Source organism: Rhipicephalus microplus, chromosome 1 (genome assembly GCF_043290135.1).
Source record: "Rhipicephalus microplus isolate Deutch F79 chromosome 1, USDA_Rmic, whole genome shotgun sequence".
Classification (NCBI taxonomy): domain Eukaryota; kingdom Metazoa; phylum Arthropoda; class Arachnida; order Ixodida; family Ixodidae; genus Rhipicephalus; species Rhipicephalus microplus.
Genome location: NC_134700.1, coordinates 294,644,755 through 294,669,856, shown reverse-complemented (window position 1 = coordinate 294,669,856; position 25,102 = coordinate 294,644,755). Strand labels below are relative to the sequence as shown.

At 47.1% G+C, this 25,102-nt stretch overlaps 1 protein-coding gene across 3 annotated transcripts in view; it reads right to left on the bottom strand.

The window, feature by feature from the left end:
- Positions 1-25,102, bottom strand: part of Chd1 (chromodomain-helicase-DNA-binding protein 1) — a 115,975-nt gene that overhangs the window by 54,192 nt on the left and 36,681 nt on the right. For all 3 annotated transcript variants that reach the window (XM_075865218.1, XM_075865219.1, XM_037412191.2), the window contains exons 10-17: positions 22,671-22,798; positions 22,143-22,359; positions 17,194-17,283; positions 16,802-16,992; positions 10,991-11,179; positions 10,498-10,651; positions 6,689-6,913; positions 6,169-6,318 (exon numbers count right to left, since the gene is read on the bottom strand). In XM_075865218.1, the coding sequence (XP_075721333.1) occupies positions 6,169-6,318; positions 6,689-6,913; positions 10,498-10,651; positions 10,991-11,179; positions 16,802-16,992; positions 17,194-17,283; positions 22,143-22,359; positions 22,671-22,798 (1,344 nt within the window). The remainder of the gene's footprint in view (positions 1-6,168; positions 6,319-6,688; positions 6,914-10,497; positions 10,652-10,990; positions 11,180-16,801; positions 16,993-17,193; positions 17,284-22,142; positions 22,360-22,670; positions 22,799-25,102) is intronic.

The following is a 25,102-nucleotide window of genomic DNA, read 5'->3' as shown; positions in this document are numbered from 1 at the left end:
TTCCGGAAACTTTTCGCATATGCCCGTTCGCCTTCAGAGGGAAAAGCCTTTTCTCTTCATAAAGTTAGTTAGCCAGCACCTGCTTTCTTTAAACTGGCTCCGCATTAGCCCTTTTTCTAAGGTTAACTGCATAGCCCGCACTTGGATCAGTTCTGTCGTTACGGGTCGCTGTGCGGCTCGCTGCTCAAGCATATGCTCACCGAGCACCTCTTCAATTTGCGGAAGCCGACCCTGCTGTGGTTCACTGAAGCCTTTGTGTGAAGTGTGTGGTGTACACGTATCCCGAAGGAGTACGGCCACCAGCGTGGGTCCGGTCTTAGCGAGCCGCAGGGCACGCGTTAACCGTCGCCGTGGCGGGAAACACGATACTGCTCAAGTCGCAACACTTTATTGTGGCAACACCAAACGCAGTACAGCCCGTTGCAAAAAGGGCGCGGCGGGAAAGCAAGTAGGCTTATCCACGCCACGGGCACAAAGTACTACACAGGGGTGCCACGAGCACGTCTCCGCGGTAAAGGTGATCCACGGAGACACCGGAGCAAAGGCCCGGTTGCTCGAGCGAGGGCAAAGGCGCTCGCGTTGGCTTCGAAGGGAGACGGGTCGGCGTAGCTAGGCCACGCACTAGGACACCGTACTGCCCTTCGGCCGTGAGTACGCAGCGGGGCAACAAAAGGTGAGCGTTCGCATCGGGCGCGAGGCGCCGTCAGCGAAGTCCGACGAGCCCCGAGCGACGGGACTCGACGGACGGAAAAGAATGCGTGGCTCACCGTTTGAAGTCCCGGACTGTACTCGCTGCTCCCGACGCAGCGCGCGAGAACCTCTCAGGGGTCCCCGCGCGCGGCGCCACAGTCCACATCCGCTTCCGGGTGAGGGAGTTAAACGTCACTCCGCCCTTCCCAGCGCGGCAGACAGCAAGGAGGGCAGACATGTCGGGACATGAGAACGGCAGAAAAGGCGGGAAAGCCCGCTTAAAGGCAGCGGGCCAGCCTCAATTCCCACATCCCCCTCTCCTAAATTTGCCCTTTACCGGTCTGCAAAAGGCAGCCGGGCGTCACCCATGCAGTTAAAATGACACTGCTATGAGCGACAGCTAACCTCAGTCCAGCCCTGCTACTGCTGCTAAAAAAAAAATGATTACAAAGGAGAAACATAAACATAAATAACAAAATAAACACATAACACTATAAAACAGTTGCGAAAGGGAGCACAGAAAAGTGGGATTAGTGTTCGTGGTGCTGAAGCGGGAATAGCGTCCACTGCGCGGAGGGGCGGAAAAGGGCGTGACAGTGTCCGCTCTGTGCGATGCCCGAGTGCGAGGTCAGAGGTACCGGAAGGGGGGGCTCACTGATGGCTCGTTGCTGGTCTTGTTAAGCAGCGAGTCCGACGAACGCTGCCTCGGCTGTGCTTCGGAGGCCCCGCATTTCTGGCTCGATGATGAAGCTGGAACGTTGCGCGAAGCCGGGCCTCTCCAGTGCTCAGGGAGGCCGACCCAAATTGGCTGCGAATGGCGTTGGCCGACAGCATATAGCTGCTTTCAGCTGGCCTCGCGCAGGAGCCATGGTGGTAAACGCAGCGGGGCTTCTTCGACGACGGCCGAGAGCAGAGCACAGCCAGATGGTCTGACGTCAGTGGGTCAATGACCCCCCAGCACCTCCAGCGTCAGCATCGATGGGGGGGGAAGCCATGACGCACTCTTCGCGGGCTCGCACTGAAGCGTCACGCACAGAAGCACGCACACACACCGCCGACAGCTGCGCGAGCGCGTCACGCACAGAAGCACGCACACACACCGCCGACAGCTGCGCGAGCGTAGGCGCAAAGCCTCCTTCGTCTCTCTCTCCCGGCAAGCACCGACACTCAAGGTCACACACAGCTCCCTTCGCGGTAGACGAAACGAACACGAAAAAAAAAAGTAAAAACAGAGCAAAACGACACTCAACATCTGACAAAAAACATAAAATACAAATATCACTTAATATTAGACAAAAGAAACAAAATACACATGAACACTTCAAAAAAAAGAAACACTGGCAGCAGACAGAGCGGGGTCAACTTCTTTACGAGAAAAGGCCGTAAAGAAGCTAACCTATACTGAGGCTAGACAGTAAACTGAGGGCCTTCGGTTGCGGAGAAGTCCGCCGTCCGGCGCGAAATCACAAAGGTGACCGCTTCCTCAGATTATACCGGTGCGGGGTCCGAATGCGGTCCGCCGCTCCGGGTGTGCCCGTTGCTTGCGCGAAGTGCCGCAGAGCACTGGCGCGAGCTCGTCAGGCCGTGACAAAGGGCTTCAGGTCTGCGATGTGGGCACGGCTGAGTTTTCCCAAAGGGGATCTTTCAGCTAGTACGCGCCACGGACGCTCACTGACAATCGGTTCATAAGACCGGGCGGCTTTCCAACCCTTGGCTCAACCGTTTGTCAGACGTGGCAGGCACGGAATAGCGATAAAAGCCACGCTTCGTGCCGGGCCAGGTCACAACATTGCTCAGTTTGCAAAACTTTCGAGCCACTCAGGTGACCGGCCATGGATTCGTCGTGAGAGGATCGCAACAGTGCGGCTCTCAGACTTTTGGGCATAACCACCTTAAACGGGTCGCTGGACTCGTCGTCAGTGGCTATATAGTTCAGCAGGAGCCCGTCATGGTCCAGCAAAAATGAATCCGCCGGGGACTCAGCGACACACGCTGTATCAGCCCCCTAATCGCGCCCGCCGCAGAACAAGCAGCGTAACGGCGCGCCTCTCAAGACGGTTTAACGGCGCCCGCCGCAAAGCAAGCAGCGTATACGGCGCTCCGTCCCTCCGAGACTCGAAACGGATCACTCTGCTGAGCCTTCAGTAGCTCTTCGCTGCCGAAAGCAATTCCCATTCTCCCAAATGGGGGAGTCTGGTATCGCGCCCACTCAGGACCGCAGCAACCGCCGCGTGAGTCGGCGTTACGGGTTCGCTCTCGGCCTCGTGGCCTTCGGAAAGCTCCCCCGCTCGGCCGCTTCGCGGTGCGCCGCTTACCTGGTTAGCAGCCAAGGTTTGTCCGCATGGGGACTCACCCTTCTCGCCGAATGGCGGCGAAGCTGCTGTTTCGCCCCCGACGCTTGCATGTGCTAAGGCACCGCGAGCGGCCGTCGCACCGAAATCCAGGTTCTCGGCAGACAACAAGGGGCACGAGATAGCGCGTCAGCTACCACGTAGGAGGCGAACTGACTCGCTAAGAGCAGTCAAAAGCTAGAGCTTTTGATACCGCGTTGGGCGCCAGTGTGGTGTACACGTATCCCGAAGGAGTACGGCCACCAGCGTGGGTCCGGTCTTAGCGAGCCGCAGGGCACGCGTTAACCGTCGCCGTGGCGGGAAACACGATACTGCTCAAGTCGCAACACTTTATTGTGGCAACACCAAACGCAGTACAGCCCGTTGCAAAAAGGGCGCGGCGGGAAAGCAAGTAGGCTTATCCACGCCACGGGCACAAAGTACTACACAGGGGTGCCACGAGCACGTCTCCGCGGTAAAGGTGATCCACGGAGACACCGGAGCAAAGGCCCGGTTGCTCGAGCGAGGGCAAAGGCGCTCGCGTTGGCTTCGAAGGGAGACGGGTCGGCGTAGCTAGGCCACGCACTAGGACACCGTACTGCCCTTCGGCCGTGAGTACGCAGCGGGGCAACAAAAGGTGAGCGTTCGCATCGGGCGCGAGGCGCCGTCAGCGAAGTCCGACGAGCCCCGAGCGACGGGACTCGACGGACGGAAAAGAATGCGTGGCTCACCGTTTGAAGTCCCGGACTGTACTCGCTGCTCCCGACGCAGCGCGCGAGAACCTCTCAGGGGTCCCCGCGCGCGGCGCCACAGTCCACATCCGCTTCCGGGTGAGGGAGTTAAACGTCACTCCGCCCTTCCCAGCGCGGCAGACAGCAAGGAGGGCAGACATGTCGGGACATGAGAACGGCAGAAAAGGCGGGAAAGCCCGCTTAAAGGCAGCGGGCCAGCCTCAATTCCCACAAGTGTGGCAGCTTGGGCTAGTTGGTATAGCATGACGATAGTTATAGCGCGAGAACAAAATCACGACACAGCTCGTGTCTTTCGTGTGCTTGTCTCAGTGTCGTCGTTTTGTTCTCGCGCTATAACTATCGCTTTGCGTGAAGCTTTGCTGTCGACAATCTTCTGCTTTTGTTTCCGCCAGTCCCGCACGCAGGTTTCGGGAACTGCGATCGACCGCGATGCGGCCCGATTTTCGCCCGTTTCGGCACACGGGATGACTTTTCTTTTAAAAGCGGCATCGTGGTACACTCGTCGAGTTTTTGGAGTCGGCCCTTCCATGCCGTCGATGCTAATGCACTACAAGATGACGAACTCCTCAGCACACCTACGAAGTGCCGCACATGGGAAACACATAGGCAGAAATGGCCGACACGCCATGCCGACGCACGTAGGGGGCGGCCATTTTAGAAATGCCGTTGGCAATAGAATGACCGTATTCATTTTTTTTTTTTCGTACTCGATTCTACCGCGCATGCGATTTATGAACTCGCTTAGCCGGAAAAAAGATGCGCGTTAGATTCGAGTAATTACGATATTTATGAAAATAACGGCACCTGGAGCAACCGGCTGGGCACTCTAGACAAGTCTGGTTCCATCTGTTCATGCATAGGCGTGCAAGAGATGTTTCGGGGGTCTCTAGTCACCCAAGTCATGGATATTGAACACCGCCCGTGCAGTAAGTTTTTGCGAATGCACGGACGTCATGCCTTAGTATTAGGTATAACAATACAATTCGTTGGTAACACATTCATTTCAAAGAGCGTAAGTGAAACTAACAAATAGTATCTTTTAGATCGGATATTGCGTAACTCAAATAACCCTGGCTAAAGAGACAATGATCACTTCCACGCTGTCAGTTATCTAAATGCGAAGCAGATGTTAGTAGCACAGAAAGTTCACAAGCTGTCTCATTATGCCTTGGAATAGCGTGCGCCAGCTACTTTATGCGAAGCAGCAGCCTCCCCTCCACCCCTCCCTTCATAACAAAGCCACAAATGTGATGCCATGATATTCTTTTTTTTTTTTAACCTTCAGCTATTGACAGTGAAAAGCGAGAGGCGGATGTGAGCGTAGCCGCTTCACAGGCCTTCGACACTAGAGCTGCCTGTGATGGCCTAACTATAGCTGGGCATATTAAAACGGAATTACGGCTGCTCCGACCAGGAGGCATGTTTTTATAAATAAGATGATATTTAAAAAGAAAGCGCACAAGATTCTTCAATTTAGAGCCTAGCAACCTCAAGTTCGAAAGGGCAGGGTCTTTTAGAGGCTTTTAGCGCCACAGCGATTATAAACGCGGATGTGCTGGTGGAAGGAATAACAAAACAGGTCGTCTGTATGATGATCCATAAATAAAGCATATTAGAGGACAAGTGTCAACGCGTTCCCACCATTTACGTGTTCTGCCGACGCGAATCACGAAAAATTAGATCGCGATGTCCAGACATAGACGAGAAGGACATTCTGGTGCAATGCTTGCAGTTATTAGTGAAAATTGCTATATTACATGCCGCACAACTCTTCAAACGATCATCAGCATTCCTGGAACGAACAATGTCCACCGATGAATCGCCACCACAGTTTCACGCTACCGATTGGACTAGACGTACGTCACGAGCCCATGCGGAGAGCGAGTTTCGCCGTTAACCAGACTTGCACAACAGAGTTCAGTCGGCACCAAACATAGAATCGTGGGTTTTAGGATGCAGGCTCGACCGCTGTTTATTCAGCGTAATAAAATAGGTCATGATTGTGACTTTGGTGGCCCCGAGAATAAGGTGCACATGTATTGACGCGCTGGCATGGCTATTGCCAGTGATAGACGCTCCTAAATCTGACTTTGGAGCAGTTTGGCGCAATTTCCGTTGATATTATCAGGATGGCACAGGAGTGGGATCATTGTGTCAGTAGAGACTGTAACCTGTGGCTACACACAAGTAATGTGCGTTTCTACACCAGCAATATGCAGTGTGTGCTTCACAAATGTCACACAAATTCATTGTCAGCACCGACCATCAATTGTGAATCACAATTTGAGTTAGTACACACAAGCCGCCGTGACACTCTTAACATTTAAGTTCTATCCAGGCCTTGCACCATGATCGTACATAAGAAAAAATCAGCTCGGGGAGAAGTCTCTACATACCTGATTTTTCTGGCCAATTCTGTGGGCCCTGGCCTGAGCCTGGAGGTCATTCTGTGGGTTCCAATCGCTGTCAAAGATGACGACTGTGTCAGCAGTAGCAAGGTTGATACCCAGACCACCCGCCCTCGTGGAGAGCAGGAAACAGAAATCCTAGCAGGAAGACGCCATCATGCAACTATAAGTACCAAAAGTAGGCCACAACACATTCTGGGGGAAGCATGTGGTTAATACCAAAATGCACAAAATTACAATATTACTTGTGCTTATCTGCATTTCATAAGAAAAAAAAAATGCCACTCAGATGAAATTAACAAAACATTGCTTCACAACTGGCCTTCCAAATTCTGCCCCAGAAAGTTCTCGTAAAGCATTCATGAATAACAAAGTAATTACAGCAAAAAAACAAAACCAACACTTGGGTAAGATTTGAGAAACTGTACGACATTGCTGTGAAGGCATGCCTGACTGAAGGATATGCACCCACGAATCAGTAAGTGAGGTCAAGAATGAAAAGATTAACCTGTGATGCATCGGCATTGAAGTGATCAAGAGCTTGCCGCCGAAGCTCGCCCTTGATGGAGCCATCAAGGCGCTGAAATGGGAACCTGCGCAGCTGCAGGTAGTCGGCTATAATGTCCAGCATGCGCACCATCTGCGAGAACACCAGCACTCGGTGGCCTGTTTCCCGCAGCCGGCACAGCAGCTTGTCTAGCAGCAGCAGCTTGCCACTGCCTCGGATGATTTGCTGCAGTAAGGAGGACCATGGCACTTAATTTTTTTTTGTGAGTTTGTGTATATTTGTGTGCTGGTCTGATACATGCAATCACTTTTTAGTATAAAATGTGTTTCTTAAAATACAAAATATTTTATGTGCCTTTTGGGGAATTAATGAATGAATACACTTTAAGTCCGGCAGTTTTCATCGGGCGAGGTGGAGGAAGAGGTGATTAACCCCTGTCCTTTCCCACCCTTCGTCGATTATGAAGGCGGTGCTTCAGGTGACCACTCGAAGTCCTTGGACCCGGGCACCATTTTAAGCTTGTTGGACGGCCCAAAGCTGGTCGGCCAGCTCATCGCTGGTGAGTGCCGCCTCCCAGCGGCGGCAGTGCAGCTGACATTGCCGATCTGCAACAGTGACCGCAGCCGCGGTGGAGGCCGGCCCCTGCCCTTGCGCGGTGGTAGCAGCAGCAATTGACCTCGGAGTTCGTCCCTGCCTAACATGCGTTGCAAAGGGAGCAACTTTTTTTTAAACTAGGACAGTTTCAAATTAAACCAGCAAATCATAATAATTTAGAACCGGAGCCAATTGTAGTACAACCCATAATCAGAAAATTATGGAAAGTTGAACATTTGACATTGAAATCCCAGGTTGATTTTCACTCACTCACAACTGTTCAACATCCGATAAATTTTGTTCAAATGGATTTGGAACATCCTTTTTTGTTGCACTGCAATAAGCTCTGCTTCCAGGTTACTGTGATATGCTGATTCACGTTGTAGCTCCCCTCGTTTCGAAAAAATCTTGCTCCCCAGAAGGCACATGAAAAACTTTGTATTGTAAAAGCTACACTTTATACAAGAAAAGCAATTTCATATTTCAAATCAGTGCACAAACATACATAAATGCACCAAATGTCATCAAAACCAATTTAGAATTAAAAAAAAACATTTTCTTAAGAGCAGTGTTAAGATGAATATAGGATGATATTCACTGCCATATTTACTAAAATGTAATGTGGCCCCGTCTATATAGCGAGAAGACACTTTTTCAGGTTGCTTACGATAAAAAGACATAGCAAATTTAATGCGAGGCCCTAAAGCAGAAAACCTTACTTCATTTAAAGGAGCCTTGCAACACTTTTGCACGTAACCTCCAAGTGGCATTTATTGCCTCACAAACTGACTGCTGCAAAAAGTACTAAAATTTGTCAAGTAGGAACCGAATTTCAGAGATTTGTTGCAAGCTTTTGAGTACTTTACTTCTTCTTTCGTACCAGCATGCATGCTGAAACCTATGCAGGAGGTAAGGAGGGTAAGAAGCTATGTCCGTTTGTCAGTGAGCGTACCGACTTTGAGAACTCTTCTTTTTTTTTTTTTTTTTTTTTTGCTGAAATGAGCCAATCGCCATTAATTGCATGCTCATGGCACTGTCATTTGGGCTTATGGCATCATTTTCAGCGAGAGGAGCAAGCGGTTTCTAGCTGACTTAGAAAATTAAGGGGGGACGTGGCAATAGTAATGGTGAATTCAGTGAAAGTGTTCAATTTTTCATTTTATTTTTTTTTTTTTTGCAAACCCGAGACTTTTTTTTAGGCCATGGTGAAATATTAGACCAAAATAAGTAGTAGAAGTCAAGAAATAAGCGTTTCACTAGTGCACTGTCATCAATAACAATGACAAAACTGAGCTTTAGAAAATGTGAATCTGCAGCTTTTCCTTGGCACAGTGCCACCATATTGGCATCATTGTAAAACAGATCGAACCTCAAGATATGCGGTATTTCTCCAATGAAAAATAAAGCCAAGTTCTTTCCAAGTTCCATTTTTCTAGCATCAACCATTTTTCCAGCTTTCATTTTTTAAACAATGAATTTCACAACAAATGAAGATATAGCCACTTCATTTTCTTCACTTATATCCTGAGACATTGGTTGAGTGCTGTAAAGCTGTCTATATTTGAGTGCACGTCATACAGATTTTATAACTGGCTTTTTGTTGTTAGCAAGAATTAACTGCTGCAACAAGATTCCTTTATCAGCTGGTAAGTCTGATTTGCACTCATCATTGTACCTGCTCCCCCACCTCCTCACACCAATCACTATCATGTATTATTGCCCTATAACTTGCGAGTTGATGAGTATAAAAATATTCATTCCTTATTCATACAATACCTGAATGGAATAGCCCTAGTCCTCACGTTTTCAGCTGTGTCAACCGCTTGGCTTCTTCTCTAGAGTTAATATTTTTGTGAGTTATATTTACTATTGCTTGAATGCTTGAGTGTTTATTTTTTTCTTCTATGAAGTAGTACTCTAATTCACAGTTTACAGATTTCCCTTTAATGTATGTAATTCGCGGCAACTGCGAATTAAGGTTTTGTTTAGCTTGTGGGGGGTGCTGACACTCCTGTAAAGTTGTTAACACCGCGTGGCACACGTGTTTCGCACTGAAGCCATATTGCAGCATCACAACTTTTGAGTGGTAGGTGGCATTGTGTTTGCGAGCGTTGATCACCACTATCATCATCATGGTTAGATCGGTAGCGCCAGTGGTGACCCCTGGCGACAAGCCTTGGTGGCAGCACAATATAATTGAGTGACTCCCCTTTTGCACGCGGCGTTTGGCGTGAACGGTTGTCTCTCGCTGCGTGTCCGCAGTGCACGGCACCGCGGGTCGTCTGCCCGAGGGGCCCTCATGGTGAGGCAAGAGTTCGCTGCCTTGTGTGTGTAATGCTGTTGAGTGTACGGTAATATTCTGTAAGGTAGTTTTAGCGTGTTGATCACAATTGATGCATATTAATTTGGCTGACGATATTATCGTTTCTAAATGTAGTTAAATAAATGTGAGTTGCCTGGTTTGTTCCGACCGTGTCTGCTGTGTCCGTTCACTCCAAGAGCGTCACGCTCGCTCTCCATTTCGAGACCCCACAAGCTTCACAATTTACAAGCTCCTTTACCATCAACATGGCTGGCTAGCATTGCAACGGAGCTGCTATTCGAAAAAGAACAGGTGAATGCAAACTCCGAGTCAAACTCTCCTCTGCACATCAAAAAACCACTAGCTCAACTGGCATACGCTAGGAACATGCCCAAGCAAGGAAAAACGTCGCTTGTGAAGGGCTCTGGTTTGGTTGCGCACAGACATGTTGACATCTAGTGGGAAACCACACAACTTCAAGGTTTCTAATCAAATCAAGTGCATAATGGTACTTTTCCAGCTAGCATTCAATAGTAATACAAGGGTAGATTTTGAGCACTGACTGTTTTGGGAAAATATACCCATTAAGCAGCCTAAAGACAGTAATTTAACTGATTTATGGAACACCAAATTTACAGCAAAATAAAGTCCTATCCTAACCAAAAGCCTTAGGGATATGACACATGAAAAAACAAAATATGAACTAAGACTGTCATTCTGCCTCTACCTAATGGTTCATATACTGAGTAGGTTGTCCGATATAAAGTGCATAATTCTGTGCAATGGTGTGAAATTTTTTGCAATAGCAGAAAAGAAGTACTTGTGCGTGTTCCTTATAATTTAGGCTCGCAGGGTCTGAAAATTCAAAAGCAACTTACAGCTCAAGAAAATAGGGTAGTGCAGTGTCACACACCTGCAGAGCATCCAAGTTGTTAGGATTGTCAGGTGGTCGAATAAGCATGGCATGGTTGCAGCACTTCTTGAGCTCCATCATGATGTTAATGAAACCCGACTGAGATCCCTTGAGGCCCTTGGAAAGTGCCTTGTAGTTTTTTGTCAGAATCCACCTAAAGGCAGGTCGCAAAAAGCAGATGCAATGAAACAAACAATAGGGCTAGGCATAACACCTATAAATTTCCCAGCCACCCACTCACCAACAGATTGCAACATTGAAGCATTAAAATTACGTTGAGCAGTAGAGCAAGAAAGAACACGAGATTTTTATGTTATGATGGGAGATGTGAGTGCAATAGTAGTTGCGAAGAATGCAACGGATCACGTGACCGCAGGTGATTATGCACATTTTGTGAGCTAAAGTGAAGCCTCTGGCTGGCACAACGAAATCTCTGCATATTTGATTTCAATATAATGTCTCAAGCAACACGACGAGGCTGAGGCATACTTACTTATAATACTGCTTCTGCACACTGGTCATTTCCACACGAAGGATGCGCTCAACTTTAGCGGGCAGCGACTTCTCCACATCTTTCTTGACGCGCCGCAGTAGGAATGGCTCAAGCTGCTTGTGCAGCTTCGTGTAGCCCTTATCAGCACTCTCTTTGTGCTCTGCCTCAAAGTCCTCCCAAGAGTCAAACCTGGAAGCGAAGAAAAATAAATGATGATTTTACTATGCCTTGCCCATGGTATCTTGACTTCTGCAAATGATTCATTAGAGCTCTTGATTACAATATAGGGGGAAACAGTGACACACCATGGAAACGAGAATCTGGCTCAATAATCATTAGCTGAAATAATCTCAAGCCACTCATGGTCTCCCTCCACCTGTTGTGTTGTGATGCTGCACTGTGTTACTAGAGGTATGATTGCAGCACCGAAAAAGCGCAGATGATGACTATGAATAAGCGTGCATGGGTGGCTGGCAACAGTTTCAATGAAAAAACGTCAAGCCTGCGCAGAAGGCGCAGCACAGTCGCAGCGAAAGCTAGAAGAACAGCCTTTAAGAGCTTTTTCTAAACACTCAATGGATAACTGCTGCAAGCACACCTGCTCGATGCCCACTACCACATTAATAATAAAACTTTTAGGGATAGTAGGCTGGCATTCGCTATGCTATTTTTCATTATTCTTCTGAGAAGCAAAGTAACCGCTAAACTATTGCGAGGAATTTTGTGCTAATTGTTCATACAGTAGCTGATGAAGATGAGGAATTATGCCTTAAGTGGGTATGTGCCACAGTTTTTAGCTAAACAAAAACAAGCTTTTGTAGTGGGTTGGAGCATTGGATGACCCACTTGTTACACTAATCGCATTGTGCGACGACTGCTTGTTCTTTTGCCATTTTAAAACGCTTTATAATACCCGTGCCCCACGGGCAAATAAAATGGCATTTACTTCCTAATGCTTTCAGATTGAATGTCATTCACGCGGTGCCACACAGATGAACGAAATGACATTCGCCCAAATGCAATTCATCACCTAATGCCATCGCCAGAATTCATGCGACTGAGAAACGCGTACTCTCGACGGCACAACTAATGAAGTAATTATATAAAACGAGACTTGATTCGACTGGAAGGAAACCTCTCGCGTCTTTTATTTACAGTAATCACTTGAACAAGTGCTTAAAAACTTTTCTTCAGCTGCTAGACTCTGTAAAATAAATCTGACTAGCATTGGCTTAAGTTGCTACACGGTCGGCTGCAACGTCGTGAAACAAAGTAACAAACGAAATCTGACCGCACTGTAATATGCCTATTTGTACATTTAATTCTTCTCGAAGGTATATGTAGCTTGTAAACGCACGTTTATTTTTCTGTTACTATTTTACAATTTCTTACTACAGAAGATAGTGTGATCGACATCATCCAAGTCAAATGTCATTCATTTTGGATGTGTAGCACCTCCGCCCCAAAAAATGTCATTCGGGAACTGAATGCCTTCACTACCAAATGTCATTTCCTGTCCCCGTGTGGCACGGGTATAAGTCGTAGTAACGCGATTGCTTTCCCTACATCAAGCCTATTTAAGGCAAGTTTGCCAACAAGTTTCAAGCAACAGCGTGGCTCAGCGGTAGAGTACTGGACTGGTACGCAGCGGACTCGGGTTCGAGCCCCACTGGGTACTAGGTTTTCTTATTTCGTGCAAAAAGGTTACGGGACACCGGCGGCTCATAACAACTTTTGCTGTAATAACATGAGGGCCTCAATTGCCGTTGATATATGGCTATAAATTTTATCACAAATACAAGCACATGCACTACTTCGCTAAGCATTGTGCACAGCGAATTGCCATGTATGCGCCACTGTGCACACATAAAGTCTTAAAATGCTTTGTGCCTGCAGGAAGATGCAAGCGTGAAGCGCATGCAGGAAGATGCAAGCGTATAATTGCTTGCTAGTGCCAACTAACACGTATTGTGTAGTCATGACTCCATGTTGTGGGGTTGCAGGCTCAGGTAGTTCGAAACCCCTCAGGGAAGACACCTTGATAAATCAGCAGCAATCCATTGTGCCTCGGCCGCAATGACATGAGCGCGTGGTCTTCTTCTGTGAGCACTCCCATACTGCCCCTCTTCTCGAAAAAAAGTGGGCTACTTCACACCGGTACCCCGAGCGAGTGTTCTGATTACCCTTGGCCGCGGCAGACCGAGCGTGGCACGCATGACCACACGCCAGCACTGTTTATTGACAGCTTCTTTGGAACCTCTTGGGCTGTTGGAAGCCGTAACCACTTACTCGCGCAAGGGTACTGCAGCGCTGCCGCTGTTGCGGTCACCCTTGTTGTAGTGCACGTCTTGCACAGTCAGGTTTTGCCGTTACAGCCGTCCGGACCATTCCCATATCGCTGGTGGCAGCTCCTCCACTTAGTAATTATTGTACGCCAGTGACCTCGACAGCCATAGAGTCGTGACATCCCTGCCAAAGCTCTGACGGAATACGCCTCCGGTGCTCTCTTCCCGGTCGTCCCTGATGCTGACACCAGGCATCGTCTCACAGATATAGTCCTCTACATGGTTTCGGATTGCCGATTGAATTTTTCGGGTTTCTCCATCCCTACTCCTGTCGGCATTTTCGGACTTTGCAAACGTGTTGCCCTTAGTTTCTGTGATGGCTTTCTTGTCCACGGCATGCGTGGCCCTGTTCACGTCAATTATGACTTTTGCACCATCGGCGTTCATGCATCTATCTCATCCCACTAGCCCTCCGCACGACACTCACGTATCTTCTGCACACTCCTTGACTTCACTCCCTGCAGCACTGGCTCCTGCCTCCAGCTTCCAGCAGCATCACTCTTTGGGCAACCTTTACCTCCCACATTCACAAAGACCTACGGTACGTTCCCGTCATCATGTTGTTTCTCTTCCATAGTCTCATCACAGCCCCCGTACTTCTGGGCCTCCTTGTCCCCATGCTGTGGTTTGTCTGCTGATTTACTACCATGCTTACTCACTCGTCTTCATCTTCCTTTACCTCCTCGTTTTTCTTTTTCTTTTTTTACCATTATAATATGTTGGTCCCACACACCAAGGTTGGCCTTCACACCATCCGCTGTCTCTTCCACTTTGTCATCGGTCGCCGCAGCAATCTTTTTCGATGTAGTATGTAGTGTGCACGTGCTCCTCAATGCAGACCTCGATGTTGGCTATGTCACACTCGCTTAAGCCTTCTTGGAAATCCGTGGCCACTTTCTCGACAATCTTCTTTTTATTCTTCTGCCCCTTCACCAGTCTCTTTATCACTTTCCATTCAGGATTCAAGATCGTCACCTTCTGCATGGTCTTAGTCTTCCTTTTTTTCCACGGCTGCTGTTTCAACATCCCAGAAGTTTCTGACCTCTGCTTCAAGGTCTTCACAGTCACCGGCCATGTCTCCAACAATCGCGTCGTCTAATTGTCCTCATCGTTCCTGGTCTCTGCACCCTCTTGGCAAATAAACAATGTGTCGTCACCGCGTTGCTTTGCGTCTCGCCGTGCCGGCCCGCCCCACAAGCTTGCCACACCCTCCAAGGCCTGCGCAGGCAGTCGGACGTCGAAGTAAGAGGCAAGGTGCTCAAAAGCTATGATGACACACCGCTCCTGGTGTGGGGTCATGGTCCCGGGAAGTTAAAGGTGCTTGAGGGTCTGGAACAGCTGGTATAACAGGAAAGGTCATAGGTCCTTTAGAGGGCCACATACATGAAAGCCCGTTTTAGCGTACTGAATTTCTTGAACACAATATTGCTGTCCAAGGTGCCAAAATCGGGAGCTGGTGGGATTCGTCGTGCGAACATTGTGAAGAACATCTCGGGGCTGGGTCCTTCACGTTGGGTGAAAAATGTGGGGTTTCAGGCTGCGGCTAGCCCGGAACCCCTCAGGGAACACGCAAAGACAGATCAGCAGCCATATTTACTCTGCCATGCCTTGGCTGCAAGTGCCCGAAGCCATCAGCTGCCACGATCATACTCGTGGTCATTATTCTCGTCTTCTAATGGCAAATTCTATTCAGAGAACAGGGCAGCGGGGAAAGCAGGCTCACTCGATCTGCCACTGGAACGCAACCCGCTCCCGGAGAGCAGGTGACCGGAACAGCAACAAAATACGCCTGAAACCGGTCAGTCACTTCTTTATTAGCCTAATACATAATATTTTTGTGTGATACACAGTAGTGACACGTGGGAGGCATGTAGTGACACAGTAGTGACACACAGGAAGCATGTCGTCTGCTATTTGCAGCATCAGCACGTCATGTTGCGACCATTTGCCCATTCTTTCTAATAAAATAAAGAATTTGATAATGGATAGTGTGACGAAATTCGCTATGTGCTTTGGCTGCGAAAAATCACCATTGAAGCTTTCGAACCGACTTTTCGAAGCAGGTGTTCCAGGCAAAAACTACTCCAGCAGCACGCAACTTGCTGGAGCAACCGGCACTCGGAAGTTTGCCTACATCACAAATTCTGACACTGTCTTTTATAGAAAGGACACTAAAGGCAAGTATTAAGTCGACATTTATTATTGAAATAGCAGTCCAAAAACCTCATAGTGTTACTTTTGTGACAAGGAAGGGCTTATTTTGAAATAAAATCACGTTTTAGTGGTCCGCATCGTGTTAGCGCACTTCAATTTACCCATCTCAAGAAGCGGACCATCTTACATCACTGGTGCCGTGCACAATGTTGCTCAACCTTACTGCGCAGTCGTCGACACTAGAAGCAGCAGAATGAAAGCAGCGAAAGCCACAGTAGCAACAATGGCCATTGATCGATTGCCTGCCATTGGCTCCGAGATGGCAGACGTCTTTTGGTTCAACTGTCCTCGCTAGATGACATGACCTGTCCAGTTTAACCATGCGGAAATTGAACTCTTGAACCACTCGCGCCATTTCCCATAGTAACGTCTGGCGGTTCTCTTTTCCATGAATCAAACAAACTAACAAGCAGATTTCATTGCGTTGCTTGATGAACGGAAGGTTCTTTATTTAGTGCAGCTAGATCGATAACTAGTGATTAATTGTATACAGTTTGTCTGATGTCATCGGGATCATTTTGAAAATGTCCTATTGCGGCACAAGTATTCTTGTGCATTTACCTTAATTTCTCGGTAAGTAGGACACTGCTGTTGATAATACTGTCGTTTTAGATGTTTTCATACATTAAGCTTTCACTCTGACGTAAATTGTAATTTGACTTCAGTGTCCCTTTAATTTATTTAAATTCCCAGAAAGAATTGGTAAGTCATCATGTGCTGACATTGCGAGAAGCATGCGACATCCTTCCTGCGCATCATTGCTGTGCTGCAGTGAAGCATGTCTTGTTTTCCGCAAGTGCACATTATATATATATACATATATATATATAATCTTATTTATTGTGTTGAAAGTAGTAGGCTGGGGTGCTTCCGCTGCCACTCATTAGTATAGCTACATTGCACTGCCTCTTTGGGATCGTCTTTTTTGCGAATTGCAACGAAATTGGGATCAGGAATCTGCACACTGCGCCCAAAGTTTTCGAATTAACCAACTGGTGTTGACCGCCACTTCGATATATCCACTCAAACTTACACTGCGAAATACAGGACAGCGTAAATACTCCAAATTAAGCGGGCTTTCGAAACAGTCATGTGCAAATTAACCAGGTTTTACTGTATTTATCAATGAGGCTACCCTCCAGTTCTACTTATCACATCACAACACAAGGAAAAAGACAGGCTCAGGCATAGCTGATACTCTGAAAGCTGGCTAAATCGGTGAACATTTACATTTTCTTTAAATAGTACTAACTTTAGTGGCATGATGAAGTGAAGCAGTGCCCAGAGTTCCTTCAAAGAGTTCTGCAGAGGTGTGCCAGTAATGAGGAGGCGATGATTTGTGTCAAACTCAAAGAGTGACTTGTACAGAAGGGAGTCGTCATTCTTGAGCCTGTGGGCCTCATCAACTCCAAGAACAGCCCAGCTGACATTGCCCAAGAAGCCCTGTAAATAACAGAGACAAGCTCAGACTAAAGCAGAGCACAAGAAAAGATGTTGAAGCAGCAACTGAGTCACCTTCATGCCACATGCAAAAGAAATGTTTGAGGATGAGAAAAGGAACCACTTTGACAAGCTAACAGTTTCTACTTTATGCCACAGCATCTTCTACACCAAAATTCCAAGTTAACACACAGTAGCACTCACTTTGTCCTTCAGAAGGATCTCATACGTGGTCAGAATTGCATTGAACTTCAGTCTCTTGTTGCCGGGATGACACCACTCGTGCTCACGAATCTGAAATGCAAGATAGTGAATGATGCTTTCAATATGCTACTTGGAGCAAAAGTGGTACATTCATCCTCGTGAAGATGCTCCCCACAAGCAAATCAAAAAGAATGCTATAGTCGCGGACAACTTTTCTTGGCAATGGAGGGAAGGCTACAGAGCCTAACAACGGGGGCGCAACCACTTAAGAATATAGTCCTACAATTTCGTCTATGTTTTCTGCATGAAAATTAAAGAAAACAACTTTGACTTATTCTCTACAGGACGCTTTTTTGAAAATAGGCACTGCTCACACTAAGGAAATATTTGTATTTTTTTTTACTTTAGGCAGTGCCTTTTCGTGTTTTTTCATGTGTGAGAACATTGCACATTTTTTGTGCACCTCACAGTTCTCACTGTCAAAATGGCCTCCCCACTATCAGGTGCGCGCTCATCTCCCTCCAGCTTTTTCCGACAAGTCACCGCAGGAGCTTGTGACGAATTTGAGAAACAAGTGGCTGTCGAAGCAGACAAAGCAATTGGTGTGCAGCGTTTATGCTGCCACTGCACCTAACCATCCGGAGCTCAGCACCGTCGCCGTGCACAAGAAAGTAAGTGAGCTGACCGACGTGAGTGTGCGTGCCGTGAGCCGGATAAAGGCTGATGCCCTTCGAGGTCCGCTGCTGTCCCAGAAGTGGAGAAAACCCCTCTTCAAGCGAGGAAGAAGTTTAAAAAAAAAAAAAACTGGAAGAACCAGAATGCAGCTCAATGGCATTTTTACTTGGTGTATTGAGATGCCAAGTGCATCAGTACTTCATGCGTAACGAGCTGCCAACAATGACGAAAATAGCTAAAGATGTTCCATCGACCCTGACATGTAGATGCCTGGTGTCAGTGAAAGAACTGTGCGCCGACTGCTGAACGATGGCTTTGCTTTTCGAAAAAGAAAATGCAACCCTTCACTATTAGAAAGACGGAACATCGTCATGTGGCACAGAAAGTACGGTACCTGCGGACCATGTGAGAGATGCGGAAGCAAAACAGGTATGTTTACCAAATGCTCGTTTCTTGCGCGTATCTACGCGTAATATGGCAATGCTGAAGTAGTATCTTAGAACGACAGCTCTTTGAGGCTCCTTTAACATCGAAAGCTTATTTGTTTAAAGTAGTGTGCTAGTTTCGTCTTGCAACGCTGTCCTTTGGGGGGAGGGGGGGTAACTTTAGCTAACGTGTAGGTTGAACAGCCAGAAGTAATATCAAATGTGCATTTCTTTTTTTCATTGGTTGACTCTTTAGACGAGACATTGGTGACCGCAGAACACACCAAAGAGACCGTGTGGGAAAACACACATGCTCTCACAAGAGAAGATGCCTTCCGGCAAGGCACAACGTCAGGTCTGCGAGCACCATCTGGCAGAGGTAGTCGCCTGATTGTGCTACACGCAGGCAGCGAAAAGAGATCGAAGAAGGCATCGGAAGACTACCATGCAGAAATAGATGGCAACCATCTTGAAAAATGGTTCTTAGAACAGCTATTGCTGAACACTGAACCGGGCAGTATAATTTTCATGGACAATGTGAGCTACGACAGTGTGGTTGCGAAGCAAGGGCGTTTTTTTTTTTATGCTGACCAGCTAAAGGCTGAGCTGCTGGAGCTGGTAAACTAGCACAAGCACAAGTATGCTGGGTAAACAATCGACAGGCTCGCTAAAGCAGCTGGTCATGTTGTTTTATGGTTGCTGCCTTATCACTGCGAACTAAATCCGATTGAGATAGTTTGGAGCCAGGTGAAAGGGTACTGGCGGCAAACAACACAACGTTTAAGCTTGATGAGGTATAAAAGCTCTTGCACGCAGGCATTGACTTGGTGAGCGAAGAGAACTGGAGGCGGCGCTGTGCTCATGTGGAAAAAATCGAAAACAAATTGTGGGAGAGAGATGGCGAAATCAATAACAGTATTCAGAGCCTGATCATACAGCTGGGCTCGAACGCAAGCACAAGCTCCGAAAGCAGTGCAAGTGAGACAAGCGCTGTGGAGGAAATGCTCGGAGTGCTTTGTGCTTCTTACTATATGCGTCAACGAAACAAAATTACAGCATATCCGTGAAGTGATTGATGATGAGTGGGCGAAGCTCTGTGGGATCATTCAAGTAACCGTAAATCTCTTGTACATTGTCCACTTGAACATGCAAATGAGTGACAACACGTGTGTACAGTATATATGATGTTGTTTTATGGGTAGTATAAGGTATTGAGGTGCGGACTTCGTTTTACCTTCATTAAGACTGCCTTATGGTCAGTGGAAGGAAGAGCAAAAAGTTCTTGGATAAGACGTAAGCTAGTGGAAGTTCGCAAAGACAAGGTCTATACACATTCCCCTGGTAGTTGTTAATTGTTTATAGTCAAATGAAATACATCCCAAGCATATAGCGATGTCATATCCTGCACAAGTCAGTCGTCGTTCATGATATCTACTTTAACCTCCCCACCAGCCTGGCTTGCCGACGTTCCTGTGCTGCTGCAGCTTCGCGGGGGACGGCGCATTTACGATCATTTTTATCCATGGCAGAAAGAGAATGTGTTGTCTGGAACGCCCTTATTCTTCAGCGGCATCAGCGGCTATGACGCATGAAGCCAATGCCACCAACTGACAAGCCTCGCCCTTAAGGAGCTTCACCTCTAAAAATACATGTGCATTGAAAATTCTGGACCATCACCTCAGTGTGAAACGCTTCAGTTTATCATTAGTTTTTCTCAACAGCAGGCTAAATAACATAACCATATCAATTTCACCTTTGACAAAACAGACACACCTTTACTAGAAGAAGCCATAACATAAAGCTGTGGCACGCACCACATAATTGAACGTTGCTATGACATCAGCATTCCTTGCGCTAAAATGTTCCATGTAAATTATTTACGCGAACTCGAAACAAGGAACAGGTCAAACATACTTGCTTCGCTATCACAAATTCTCATTCACGTACAATTTTCTTCTAAAGATGCATAGGAACACACCCGCCCGAATAATCGAACGGCCATCACTGGAGATACGGAAGGTTCACAACCAAAACTAAACTCGAAACGCGCGCCGAACTGAACTACTTGTCGGAAGAGTACATGTGCAGTAGCTTGCCCCCGTAGCTTTCCCTTCATTGCCAAGAAAAGTTGTCCGCGACTATACCCGCAATCTTTGCTTCAAAGGGGGGGGGGGGGGGGGAGTACTGCTTTATTTGCCATTCATACATAAGCAAACAGTAATAAACATTGTGCATTGCTTATCACAGAACAATAGGAAGCAGGGTAAGCATTCGTCAGCTGCAAATAAAACAGCTCTAAAAAAAGTGCCCAGCTTCTGTGGACGTGCATATCTATTATAAATAAATCCTGTGCCACCTTAATGTGACAGTACCTGTCTTTATTCATTAGAATGTTACCACAGGCTGTCACATGGCAGTCATAAGCAGTGAGGAAACTTACTCTCTTTGATGTTCAAAGTAGTGGAGAGCAAGGTCTTAAGCTACACTTGTGCATAATCAATGCCCCAGTAATAATCAAGGGCAGCACTACAATTTATGTACAGAGGGGGCACCCACGACAACAGTGTTCTTTGAGGAGGGCAGGAAGGTTGTGAGCATATGCATTGTGTTTTGACTATGCTTGCTTCTGGGAGGGCAATGGGAATTTGGGAGCAAAGGGGGCGCCAGCCACCTCCCTCCCCCTCCCCCACCCTCACCGCTGGCGCCTCCCCTGGTAATGATTACACTCAGGGGCAACTTTCTGTGGCAATGTGGAATGCTACGGGGGGCAGAGCTAACTGCTCTGTGTTACTATGCCAAAGTAGTTCCTGATCAACTTGTTTTGGTTTCAGTTTCAGCGTGACAGATGCGCATTTCCTGCTGTTCATTTCTTCGCATGTGCTCCTGGGTTGATTGCATTGAAACCCCTAACACTAAAGGAAGAAAAGAAGTGTAACTTTATAGGCTCATTTTCTTTGTCCGATGTAATATCAATGAGAACTAACAGACAATGATGCTAAGACAAGTGTAGAGGATGTTATTAGAAGTAATAGACCCTTCAGAAAATTCAGTCAGGCAACACAGCTCTTCCGCCTTATCTTGTTCTTTCGTGCAAGCTGGCGGGCTCTGTGTCCCAGCGACGGCAATGAGCGTTCCTTGCAGTGCACACAGACACTGCTTGCGGTCCTGCAGGACGTGTACCGCGGTTAAATGGTATGCCAATGAGCGCCCATTGGGTAAACAAGACATGGCAGGACAAAATGTTTTCTGTTTCGTTTGATAGGCGGTGCTGAATTTTGAAAAGGGTCTTTAGTAATGTAAATGTAAAAAAGAAAGCGGACGTAAAAATTACTTGCCACCGGCCGGACCCAATCTTGCGGAATTCGTATAACACGTCCGATGCTCTACCAGTACAGTGGTGGTCATCCCCTCGTCCACTTTAAGGGGTATATATGTGCGTTAAGCGGGGAGCATCAGTCAACGCCACAAATAACCATTGCGGCACGTGTGGAACACTCTTTCTGCCTGTTGGCGACACGTAGCACGTGAACTTATTACGAGTTTGCAGCTAACCGATAACCCCTCGCATACTACCTGGATGCATCAAGGCTGCTAAACGAAACCCTCGCATGAATCAAGGGGAAAAAGTGTAGCTTTAAAAAATTGTTTTTTTTTTTTGTGACATAGAATATTAATGAGAACTAACAGACAATGATGTTTAGGAAAGTATAAATTTATTAAAAGTAATTGTAATGTAAATGTGAAGAAAGGTGGCTGACAACATAACTTAGCAGCTAAGAGAAATTTTTGCCAGTATTGTCAACATTAAACAAATCTTGAGATTTACAAAGACTACACTCTTGCACCTACCATGCTGCGAGAGGAAACATCTCCAAGATAGACGACGACATTCATGTCAGGCGACCATTGAGCAAACTCCTTCTGCCAGGATGCCATTGTGGAGAGAGGCACAACCAGCAGGAAAGGCCCATAGAGGGCATGATGGTTGAAAAGGTACGTAAGAAAGCTAATCGTCTGAATTGTTTTTCCCAAGCCCATCTCATCCGCCAGGATCACTCCATTCTCCCTGCACAAATGGAAATGTCAGACATTTCAGGTATATCTTTCAAAATCGCTAGTATTGGTACGGCACGTGCTGATACTAGTTCACCTCACAATGGTAGTCTTGAACACAAAGCAAGACCATTTTCTCAGATTTAAGTGCTACCTATGTCTTAGTTTTGGCCACTGCAACACTTGACCACAAGAACTGACAGCAGTCATGGAGCATCGTCATTGCATGTCCGCACAATGCTTTCCATGAAAGCGATGTTGGTGAGCTCCTACTACGCTATAACACAAAAGTGTGCAAAAATGGGAACAACAATGACAACTCACTTGCACCACGAGTTGGCCAGCCAGTTCAGGCCTTCTAACTGGTAGTCCCTGAGTTCAAGTTTCTGGAGTCCACCAATGTACGATGGCTGAGTCTTCAGGGGGGAAAACTTTGGGCGCACCTTCAGCACCTGCAAGTATTTTTAATAGTCAACCAACCGCAAGATCTAGCATCAACATTGGGCACCTGCATCCACACCCCAGCAATGGCTTTGTGAAAGAGCAAGTGCTAATACCAAAGGTCATGCCTAGGTGCGACCAGAAAAAAAAAAAAACGAGGGAGCTTTATGTGTTTTGGAAGACACCTACAATAAAGTCTGGAATGCAGTATAAATACACACTAAACTTTAGTAGGCGGCAACCAGCAACTACAAATTTGTACATCCTGGCTTCTATAACTGCTGACAACAAAATAAAATAGGTGCCATGCTACTGTACAAGACGCCTAAGACTAAAGGGCCTTTTTTTATCTTTTTGCCAAAGCACTGAAACGATGATAGCGCGAAATAGCAATGTTGTGCCGAGCAATGCTCACAGTGGCTTGTCCTTACTTCTGCGCATCTCTGTAGGGTGACGGAGAAAAACTCAGTACCTCTTCACATGAAATCCACCTCTGCATTGAGCCGATCACTCCTAGCTAGTTGTGTGCAGCAGGTTATATAATAAATGCTGTATTTACTCGCGTAATAAACGCACTCGCAAAATAAATGTGCCCCCAACTTCAGTCGTTAAAATTAGGATGTATTTTTTTTTTCTCCGCGTAATAAACGCACCTCCCACATTCGTGCACTGCAGCACAGCTGTCGTCAAAATTAGGATGTTTTTTTTTTTTTTCTCCGCGTAATAAACGCACCTCCCACATTCGTGCACTGTAGCACAGCTAACCGCCACCTGGCGCCTCCTTGCTCGTTGGATCTCCTCTGTTTCTTTATTATGCAGACCCTTTTCCGTCGGCCACCTCAACTTGATGCCCTTCCTCCGTTCTCCTGCTGCCGCGCGCCGTATTGTTTTTCTTTCTACCTGTGCGCAACATGTCCCCAGTCTTTTTTAATTATCTGTGTGCCACAGCGGCGTTCACGAATGGTGCGAGTGTAGTGTATGGACATCGTACGAAGGTCACAAAACTGACTGCGCCAACCGACAGTCACTCCCTGCAAATACGAAACATTAAAGCCCAACCACAAGCGTGCAATTTTTGAGCGATGACTACACAATTTGCTGTCGCCATTGCTGTTGCGAAAGGCCATTCGTCGTCATCACGCCGCAAGCCTTCGGAAAACCAGAACAAAAATAGATTTTCGCCCAGAAAAGATCATGACTATTTACGCAACATAGCAGCACCCCTGATTCTCACTTCGGTCGCAATTTGCTCTTTGTGCTTGTTATCGGCACATACTTCAAGAAACACAACATATAGGATACCTTTTCTACAGTAACTTCTCATGTGGGCAGCGAGCCGGCGTACGTATTTTGTCATTAATCTTGTTATCGACGGTTTATTTTGATGCATCGATGGTAGCTTGCAGCAATGTTGGTTACTTACTACAATGTCAATGGCGTCATCGAAGTCGTAGCGCACGCTTATTCTGGGCGCCCCTCGAGGTCACAGCAGATACCATCGTTGCTGTTAAACGATTGCGAGAAAAGATAGCCGCAATGCTTTTATGGCATGCGCGGGCGGCACAGGAACAGCTTGCCGAAGATAGTGCCATCAATTATTGAAGATGAGTGAAGTGCAACAAAAAAGCTGTTTCCAAGCAGTGTACGCGTATGTCTATTGCGAAAAACTAAGCAACCTCACTTTTTCTTGCATTACCGCATTTTTCGCTAACACTGAAAAAGTATTCATGAAACTTACCAATGAATTCACCCACAACTTTGCCTCGATTTTTCAAAAAAAAAAAAGTGCATTCATTATGAGAGTAAATACGGTAAGCTAACAATATGGCTGCGAGCATGCTTGCTGCCACGTGCATTTACTGAGAGAATGTCAATAGCATCTGACTGTGCATAGGTGCAGTGAGTATTTTGATGGCAATCGCATTCTCTCTTCTCTCGTCCCAACGAAAGCGCTGGAAGCTAAGCAGGAAGGAATAACATGGGGGAAGAAAATAGTCACGCACACCTCGTGACCATAAGCACATGAGCCATATTGAGGGCACGGCAACGTTCTTCAGAACAACATGTCTAAGCTTGCATGGATTGTCGTGCAGGTGTTTCTTCTTGTCAAGCCTGGTCCGCTGCCTGATACTGGACGGCCATCCCACTCTGGGCATGCGCCGCTGGATCGCGCTCCAGGCACGTGGAAACCACCGTCGACATCGCAGCTACGCACCCTCGTCTCCAGTGAACCACGCCATTGGCTTCAGTCATCGGTGACGTCAGTGGAGCCCAGTATAAAGCACCAAGATTTCGCCTTCCGCCTCAGAGGGCAC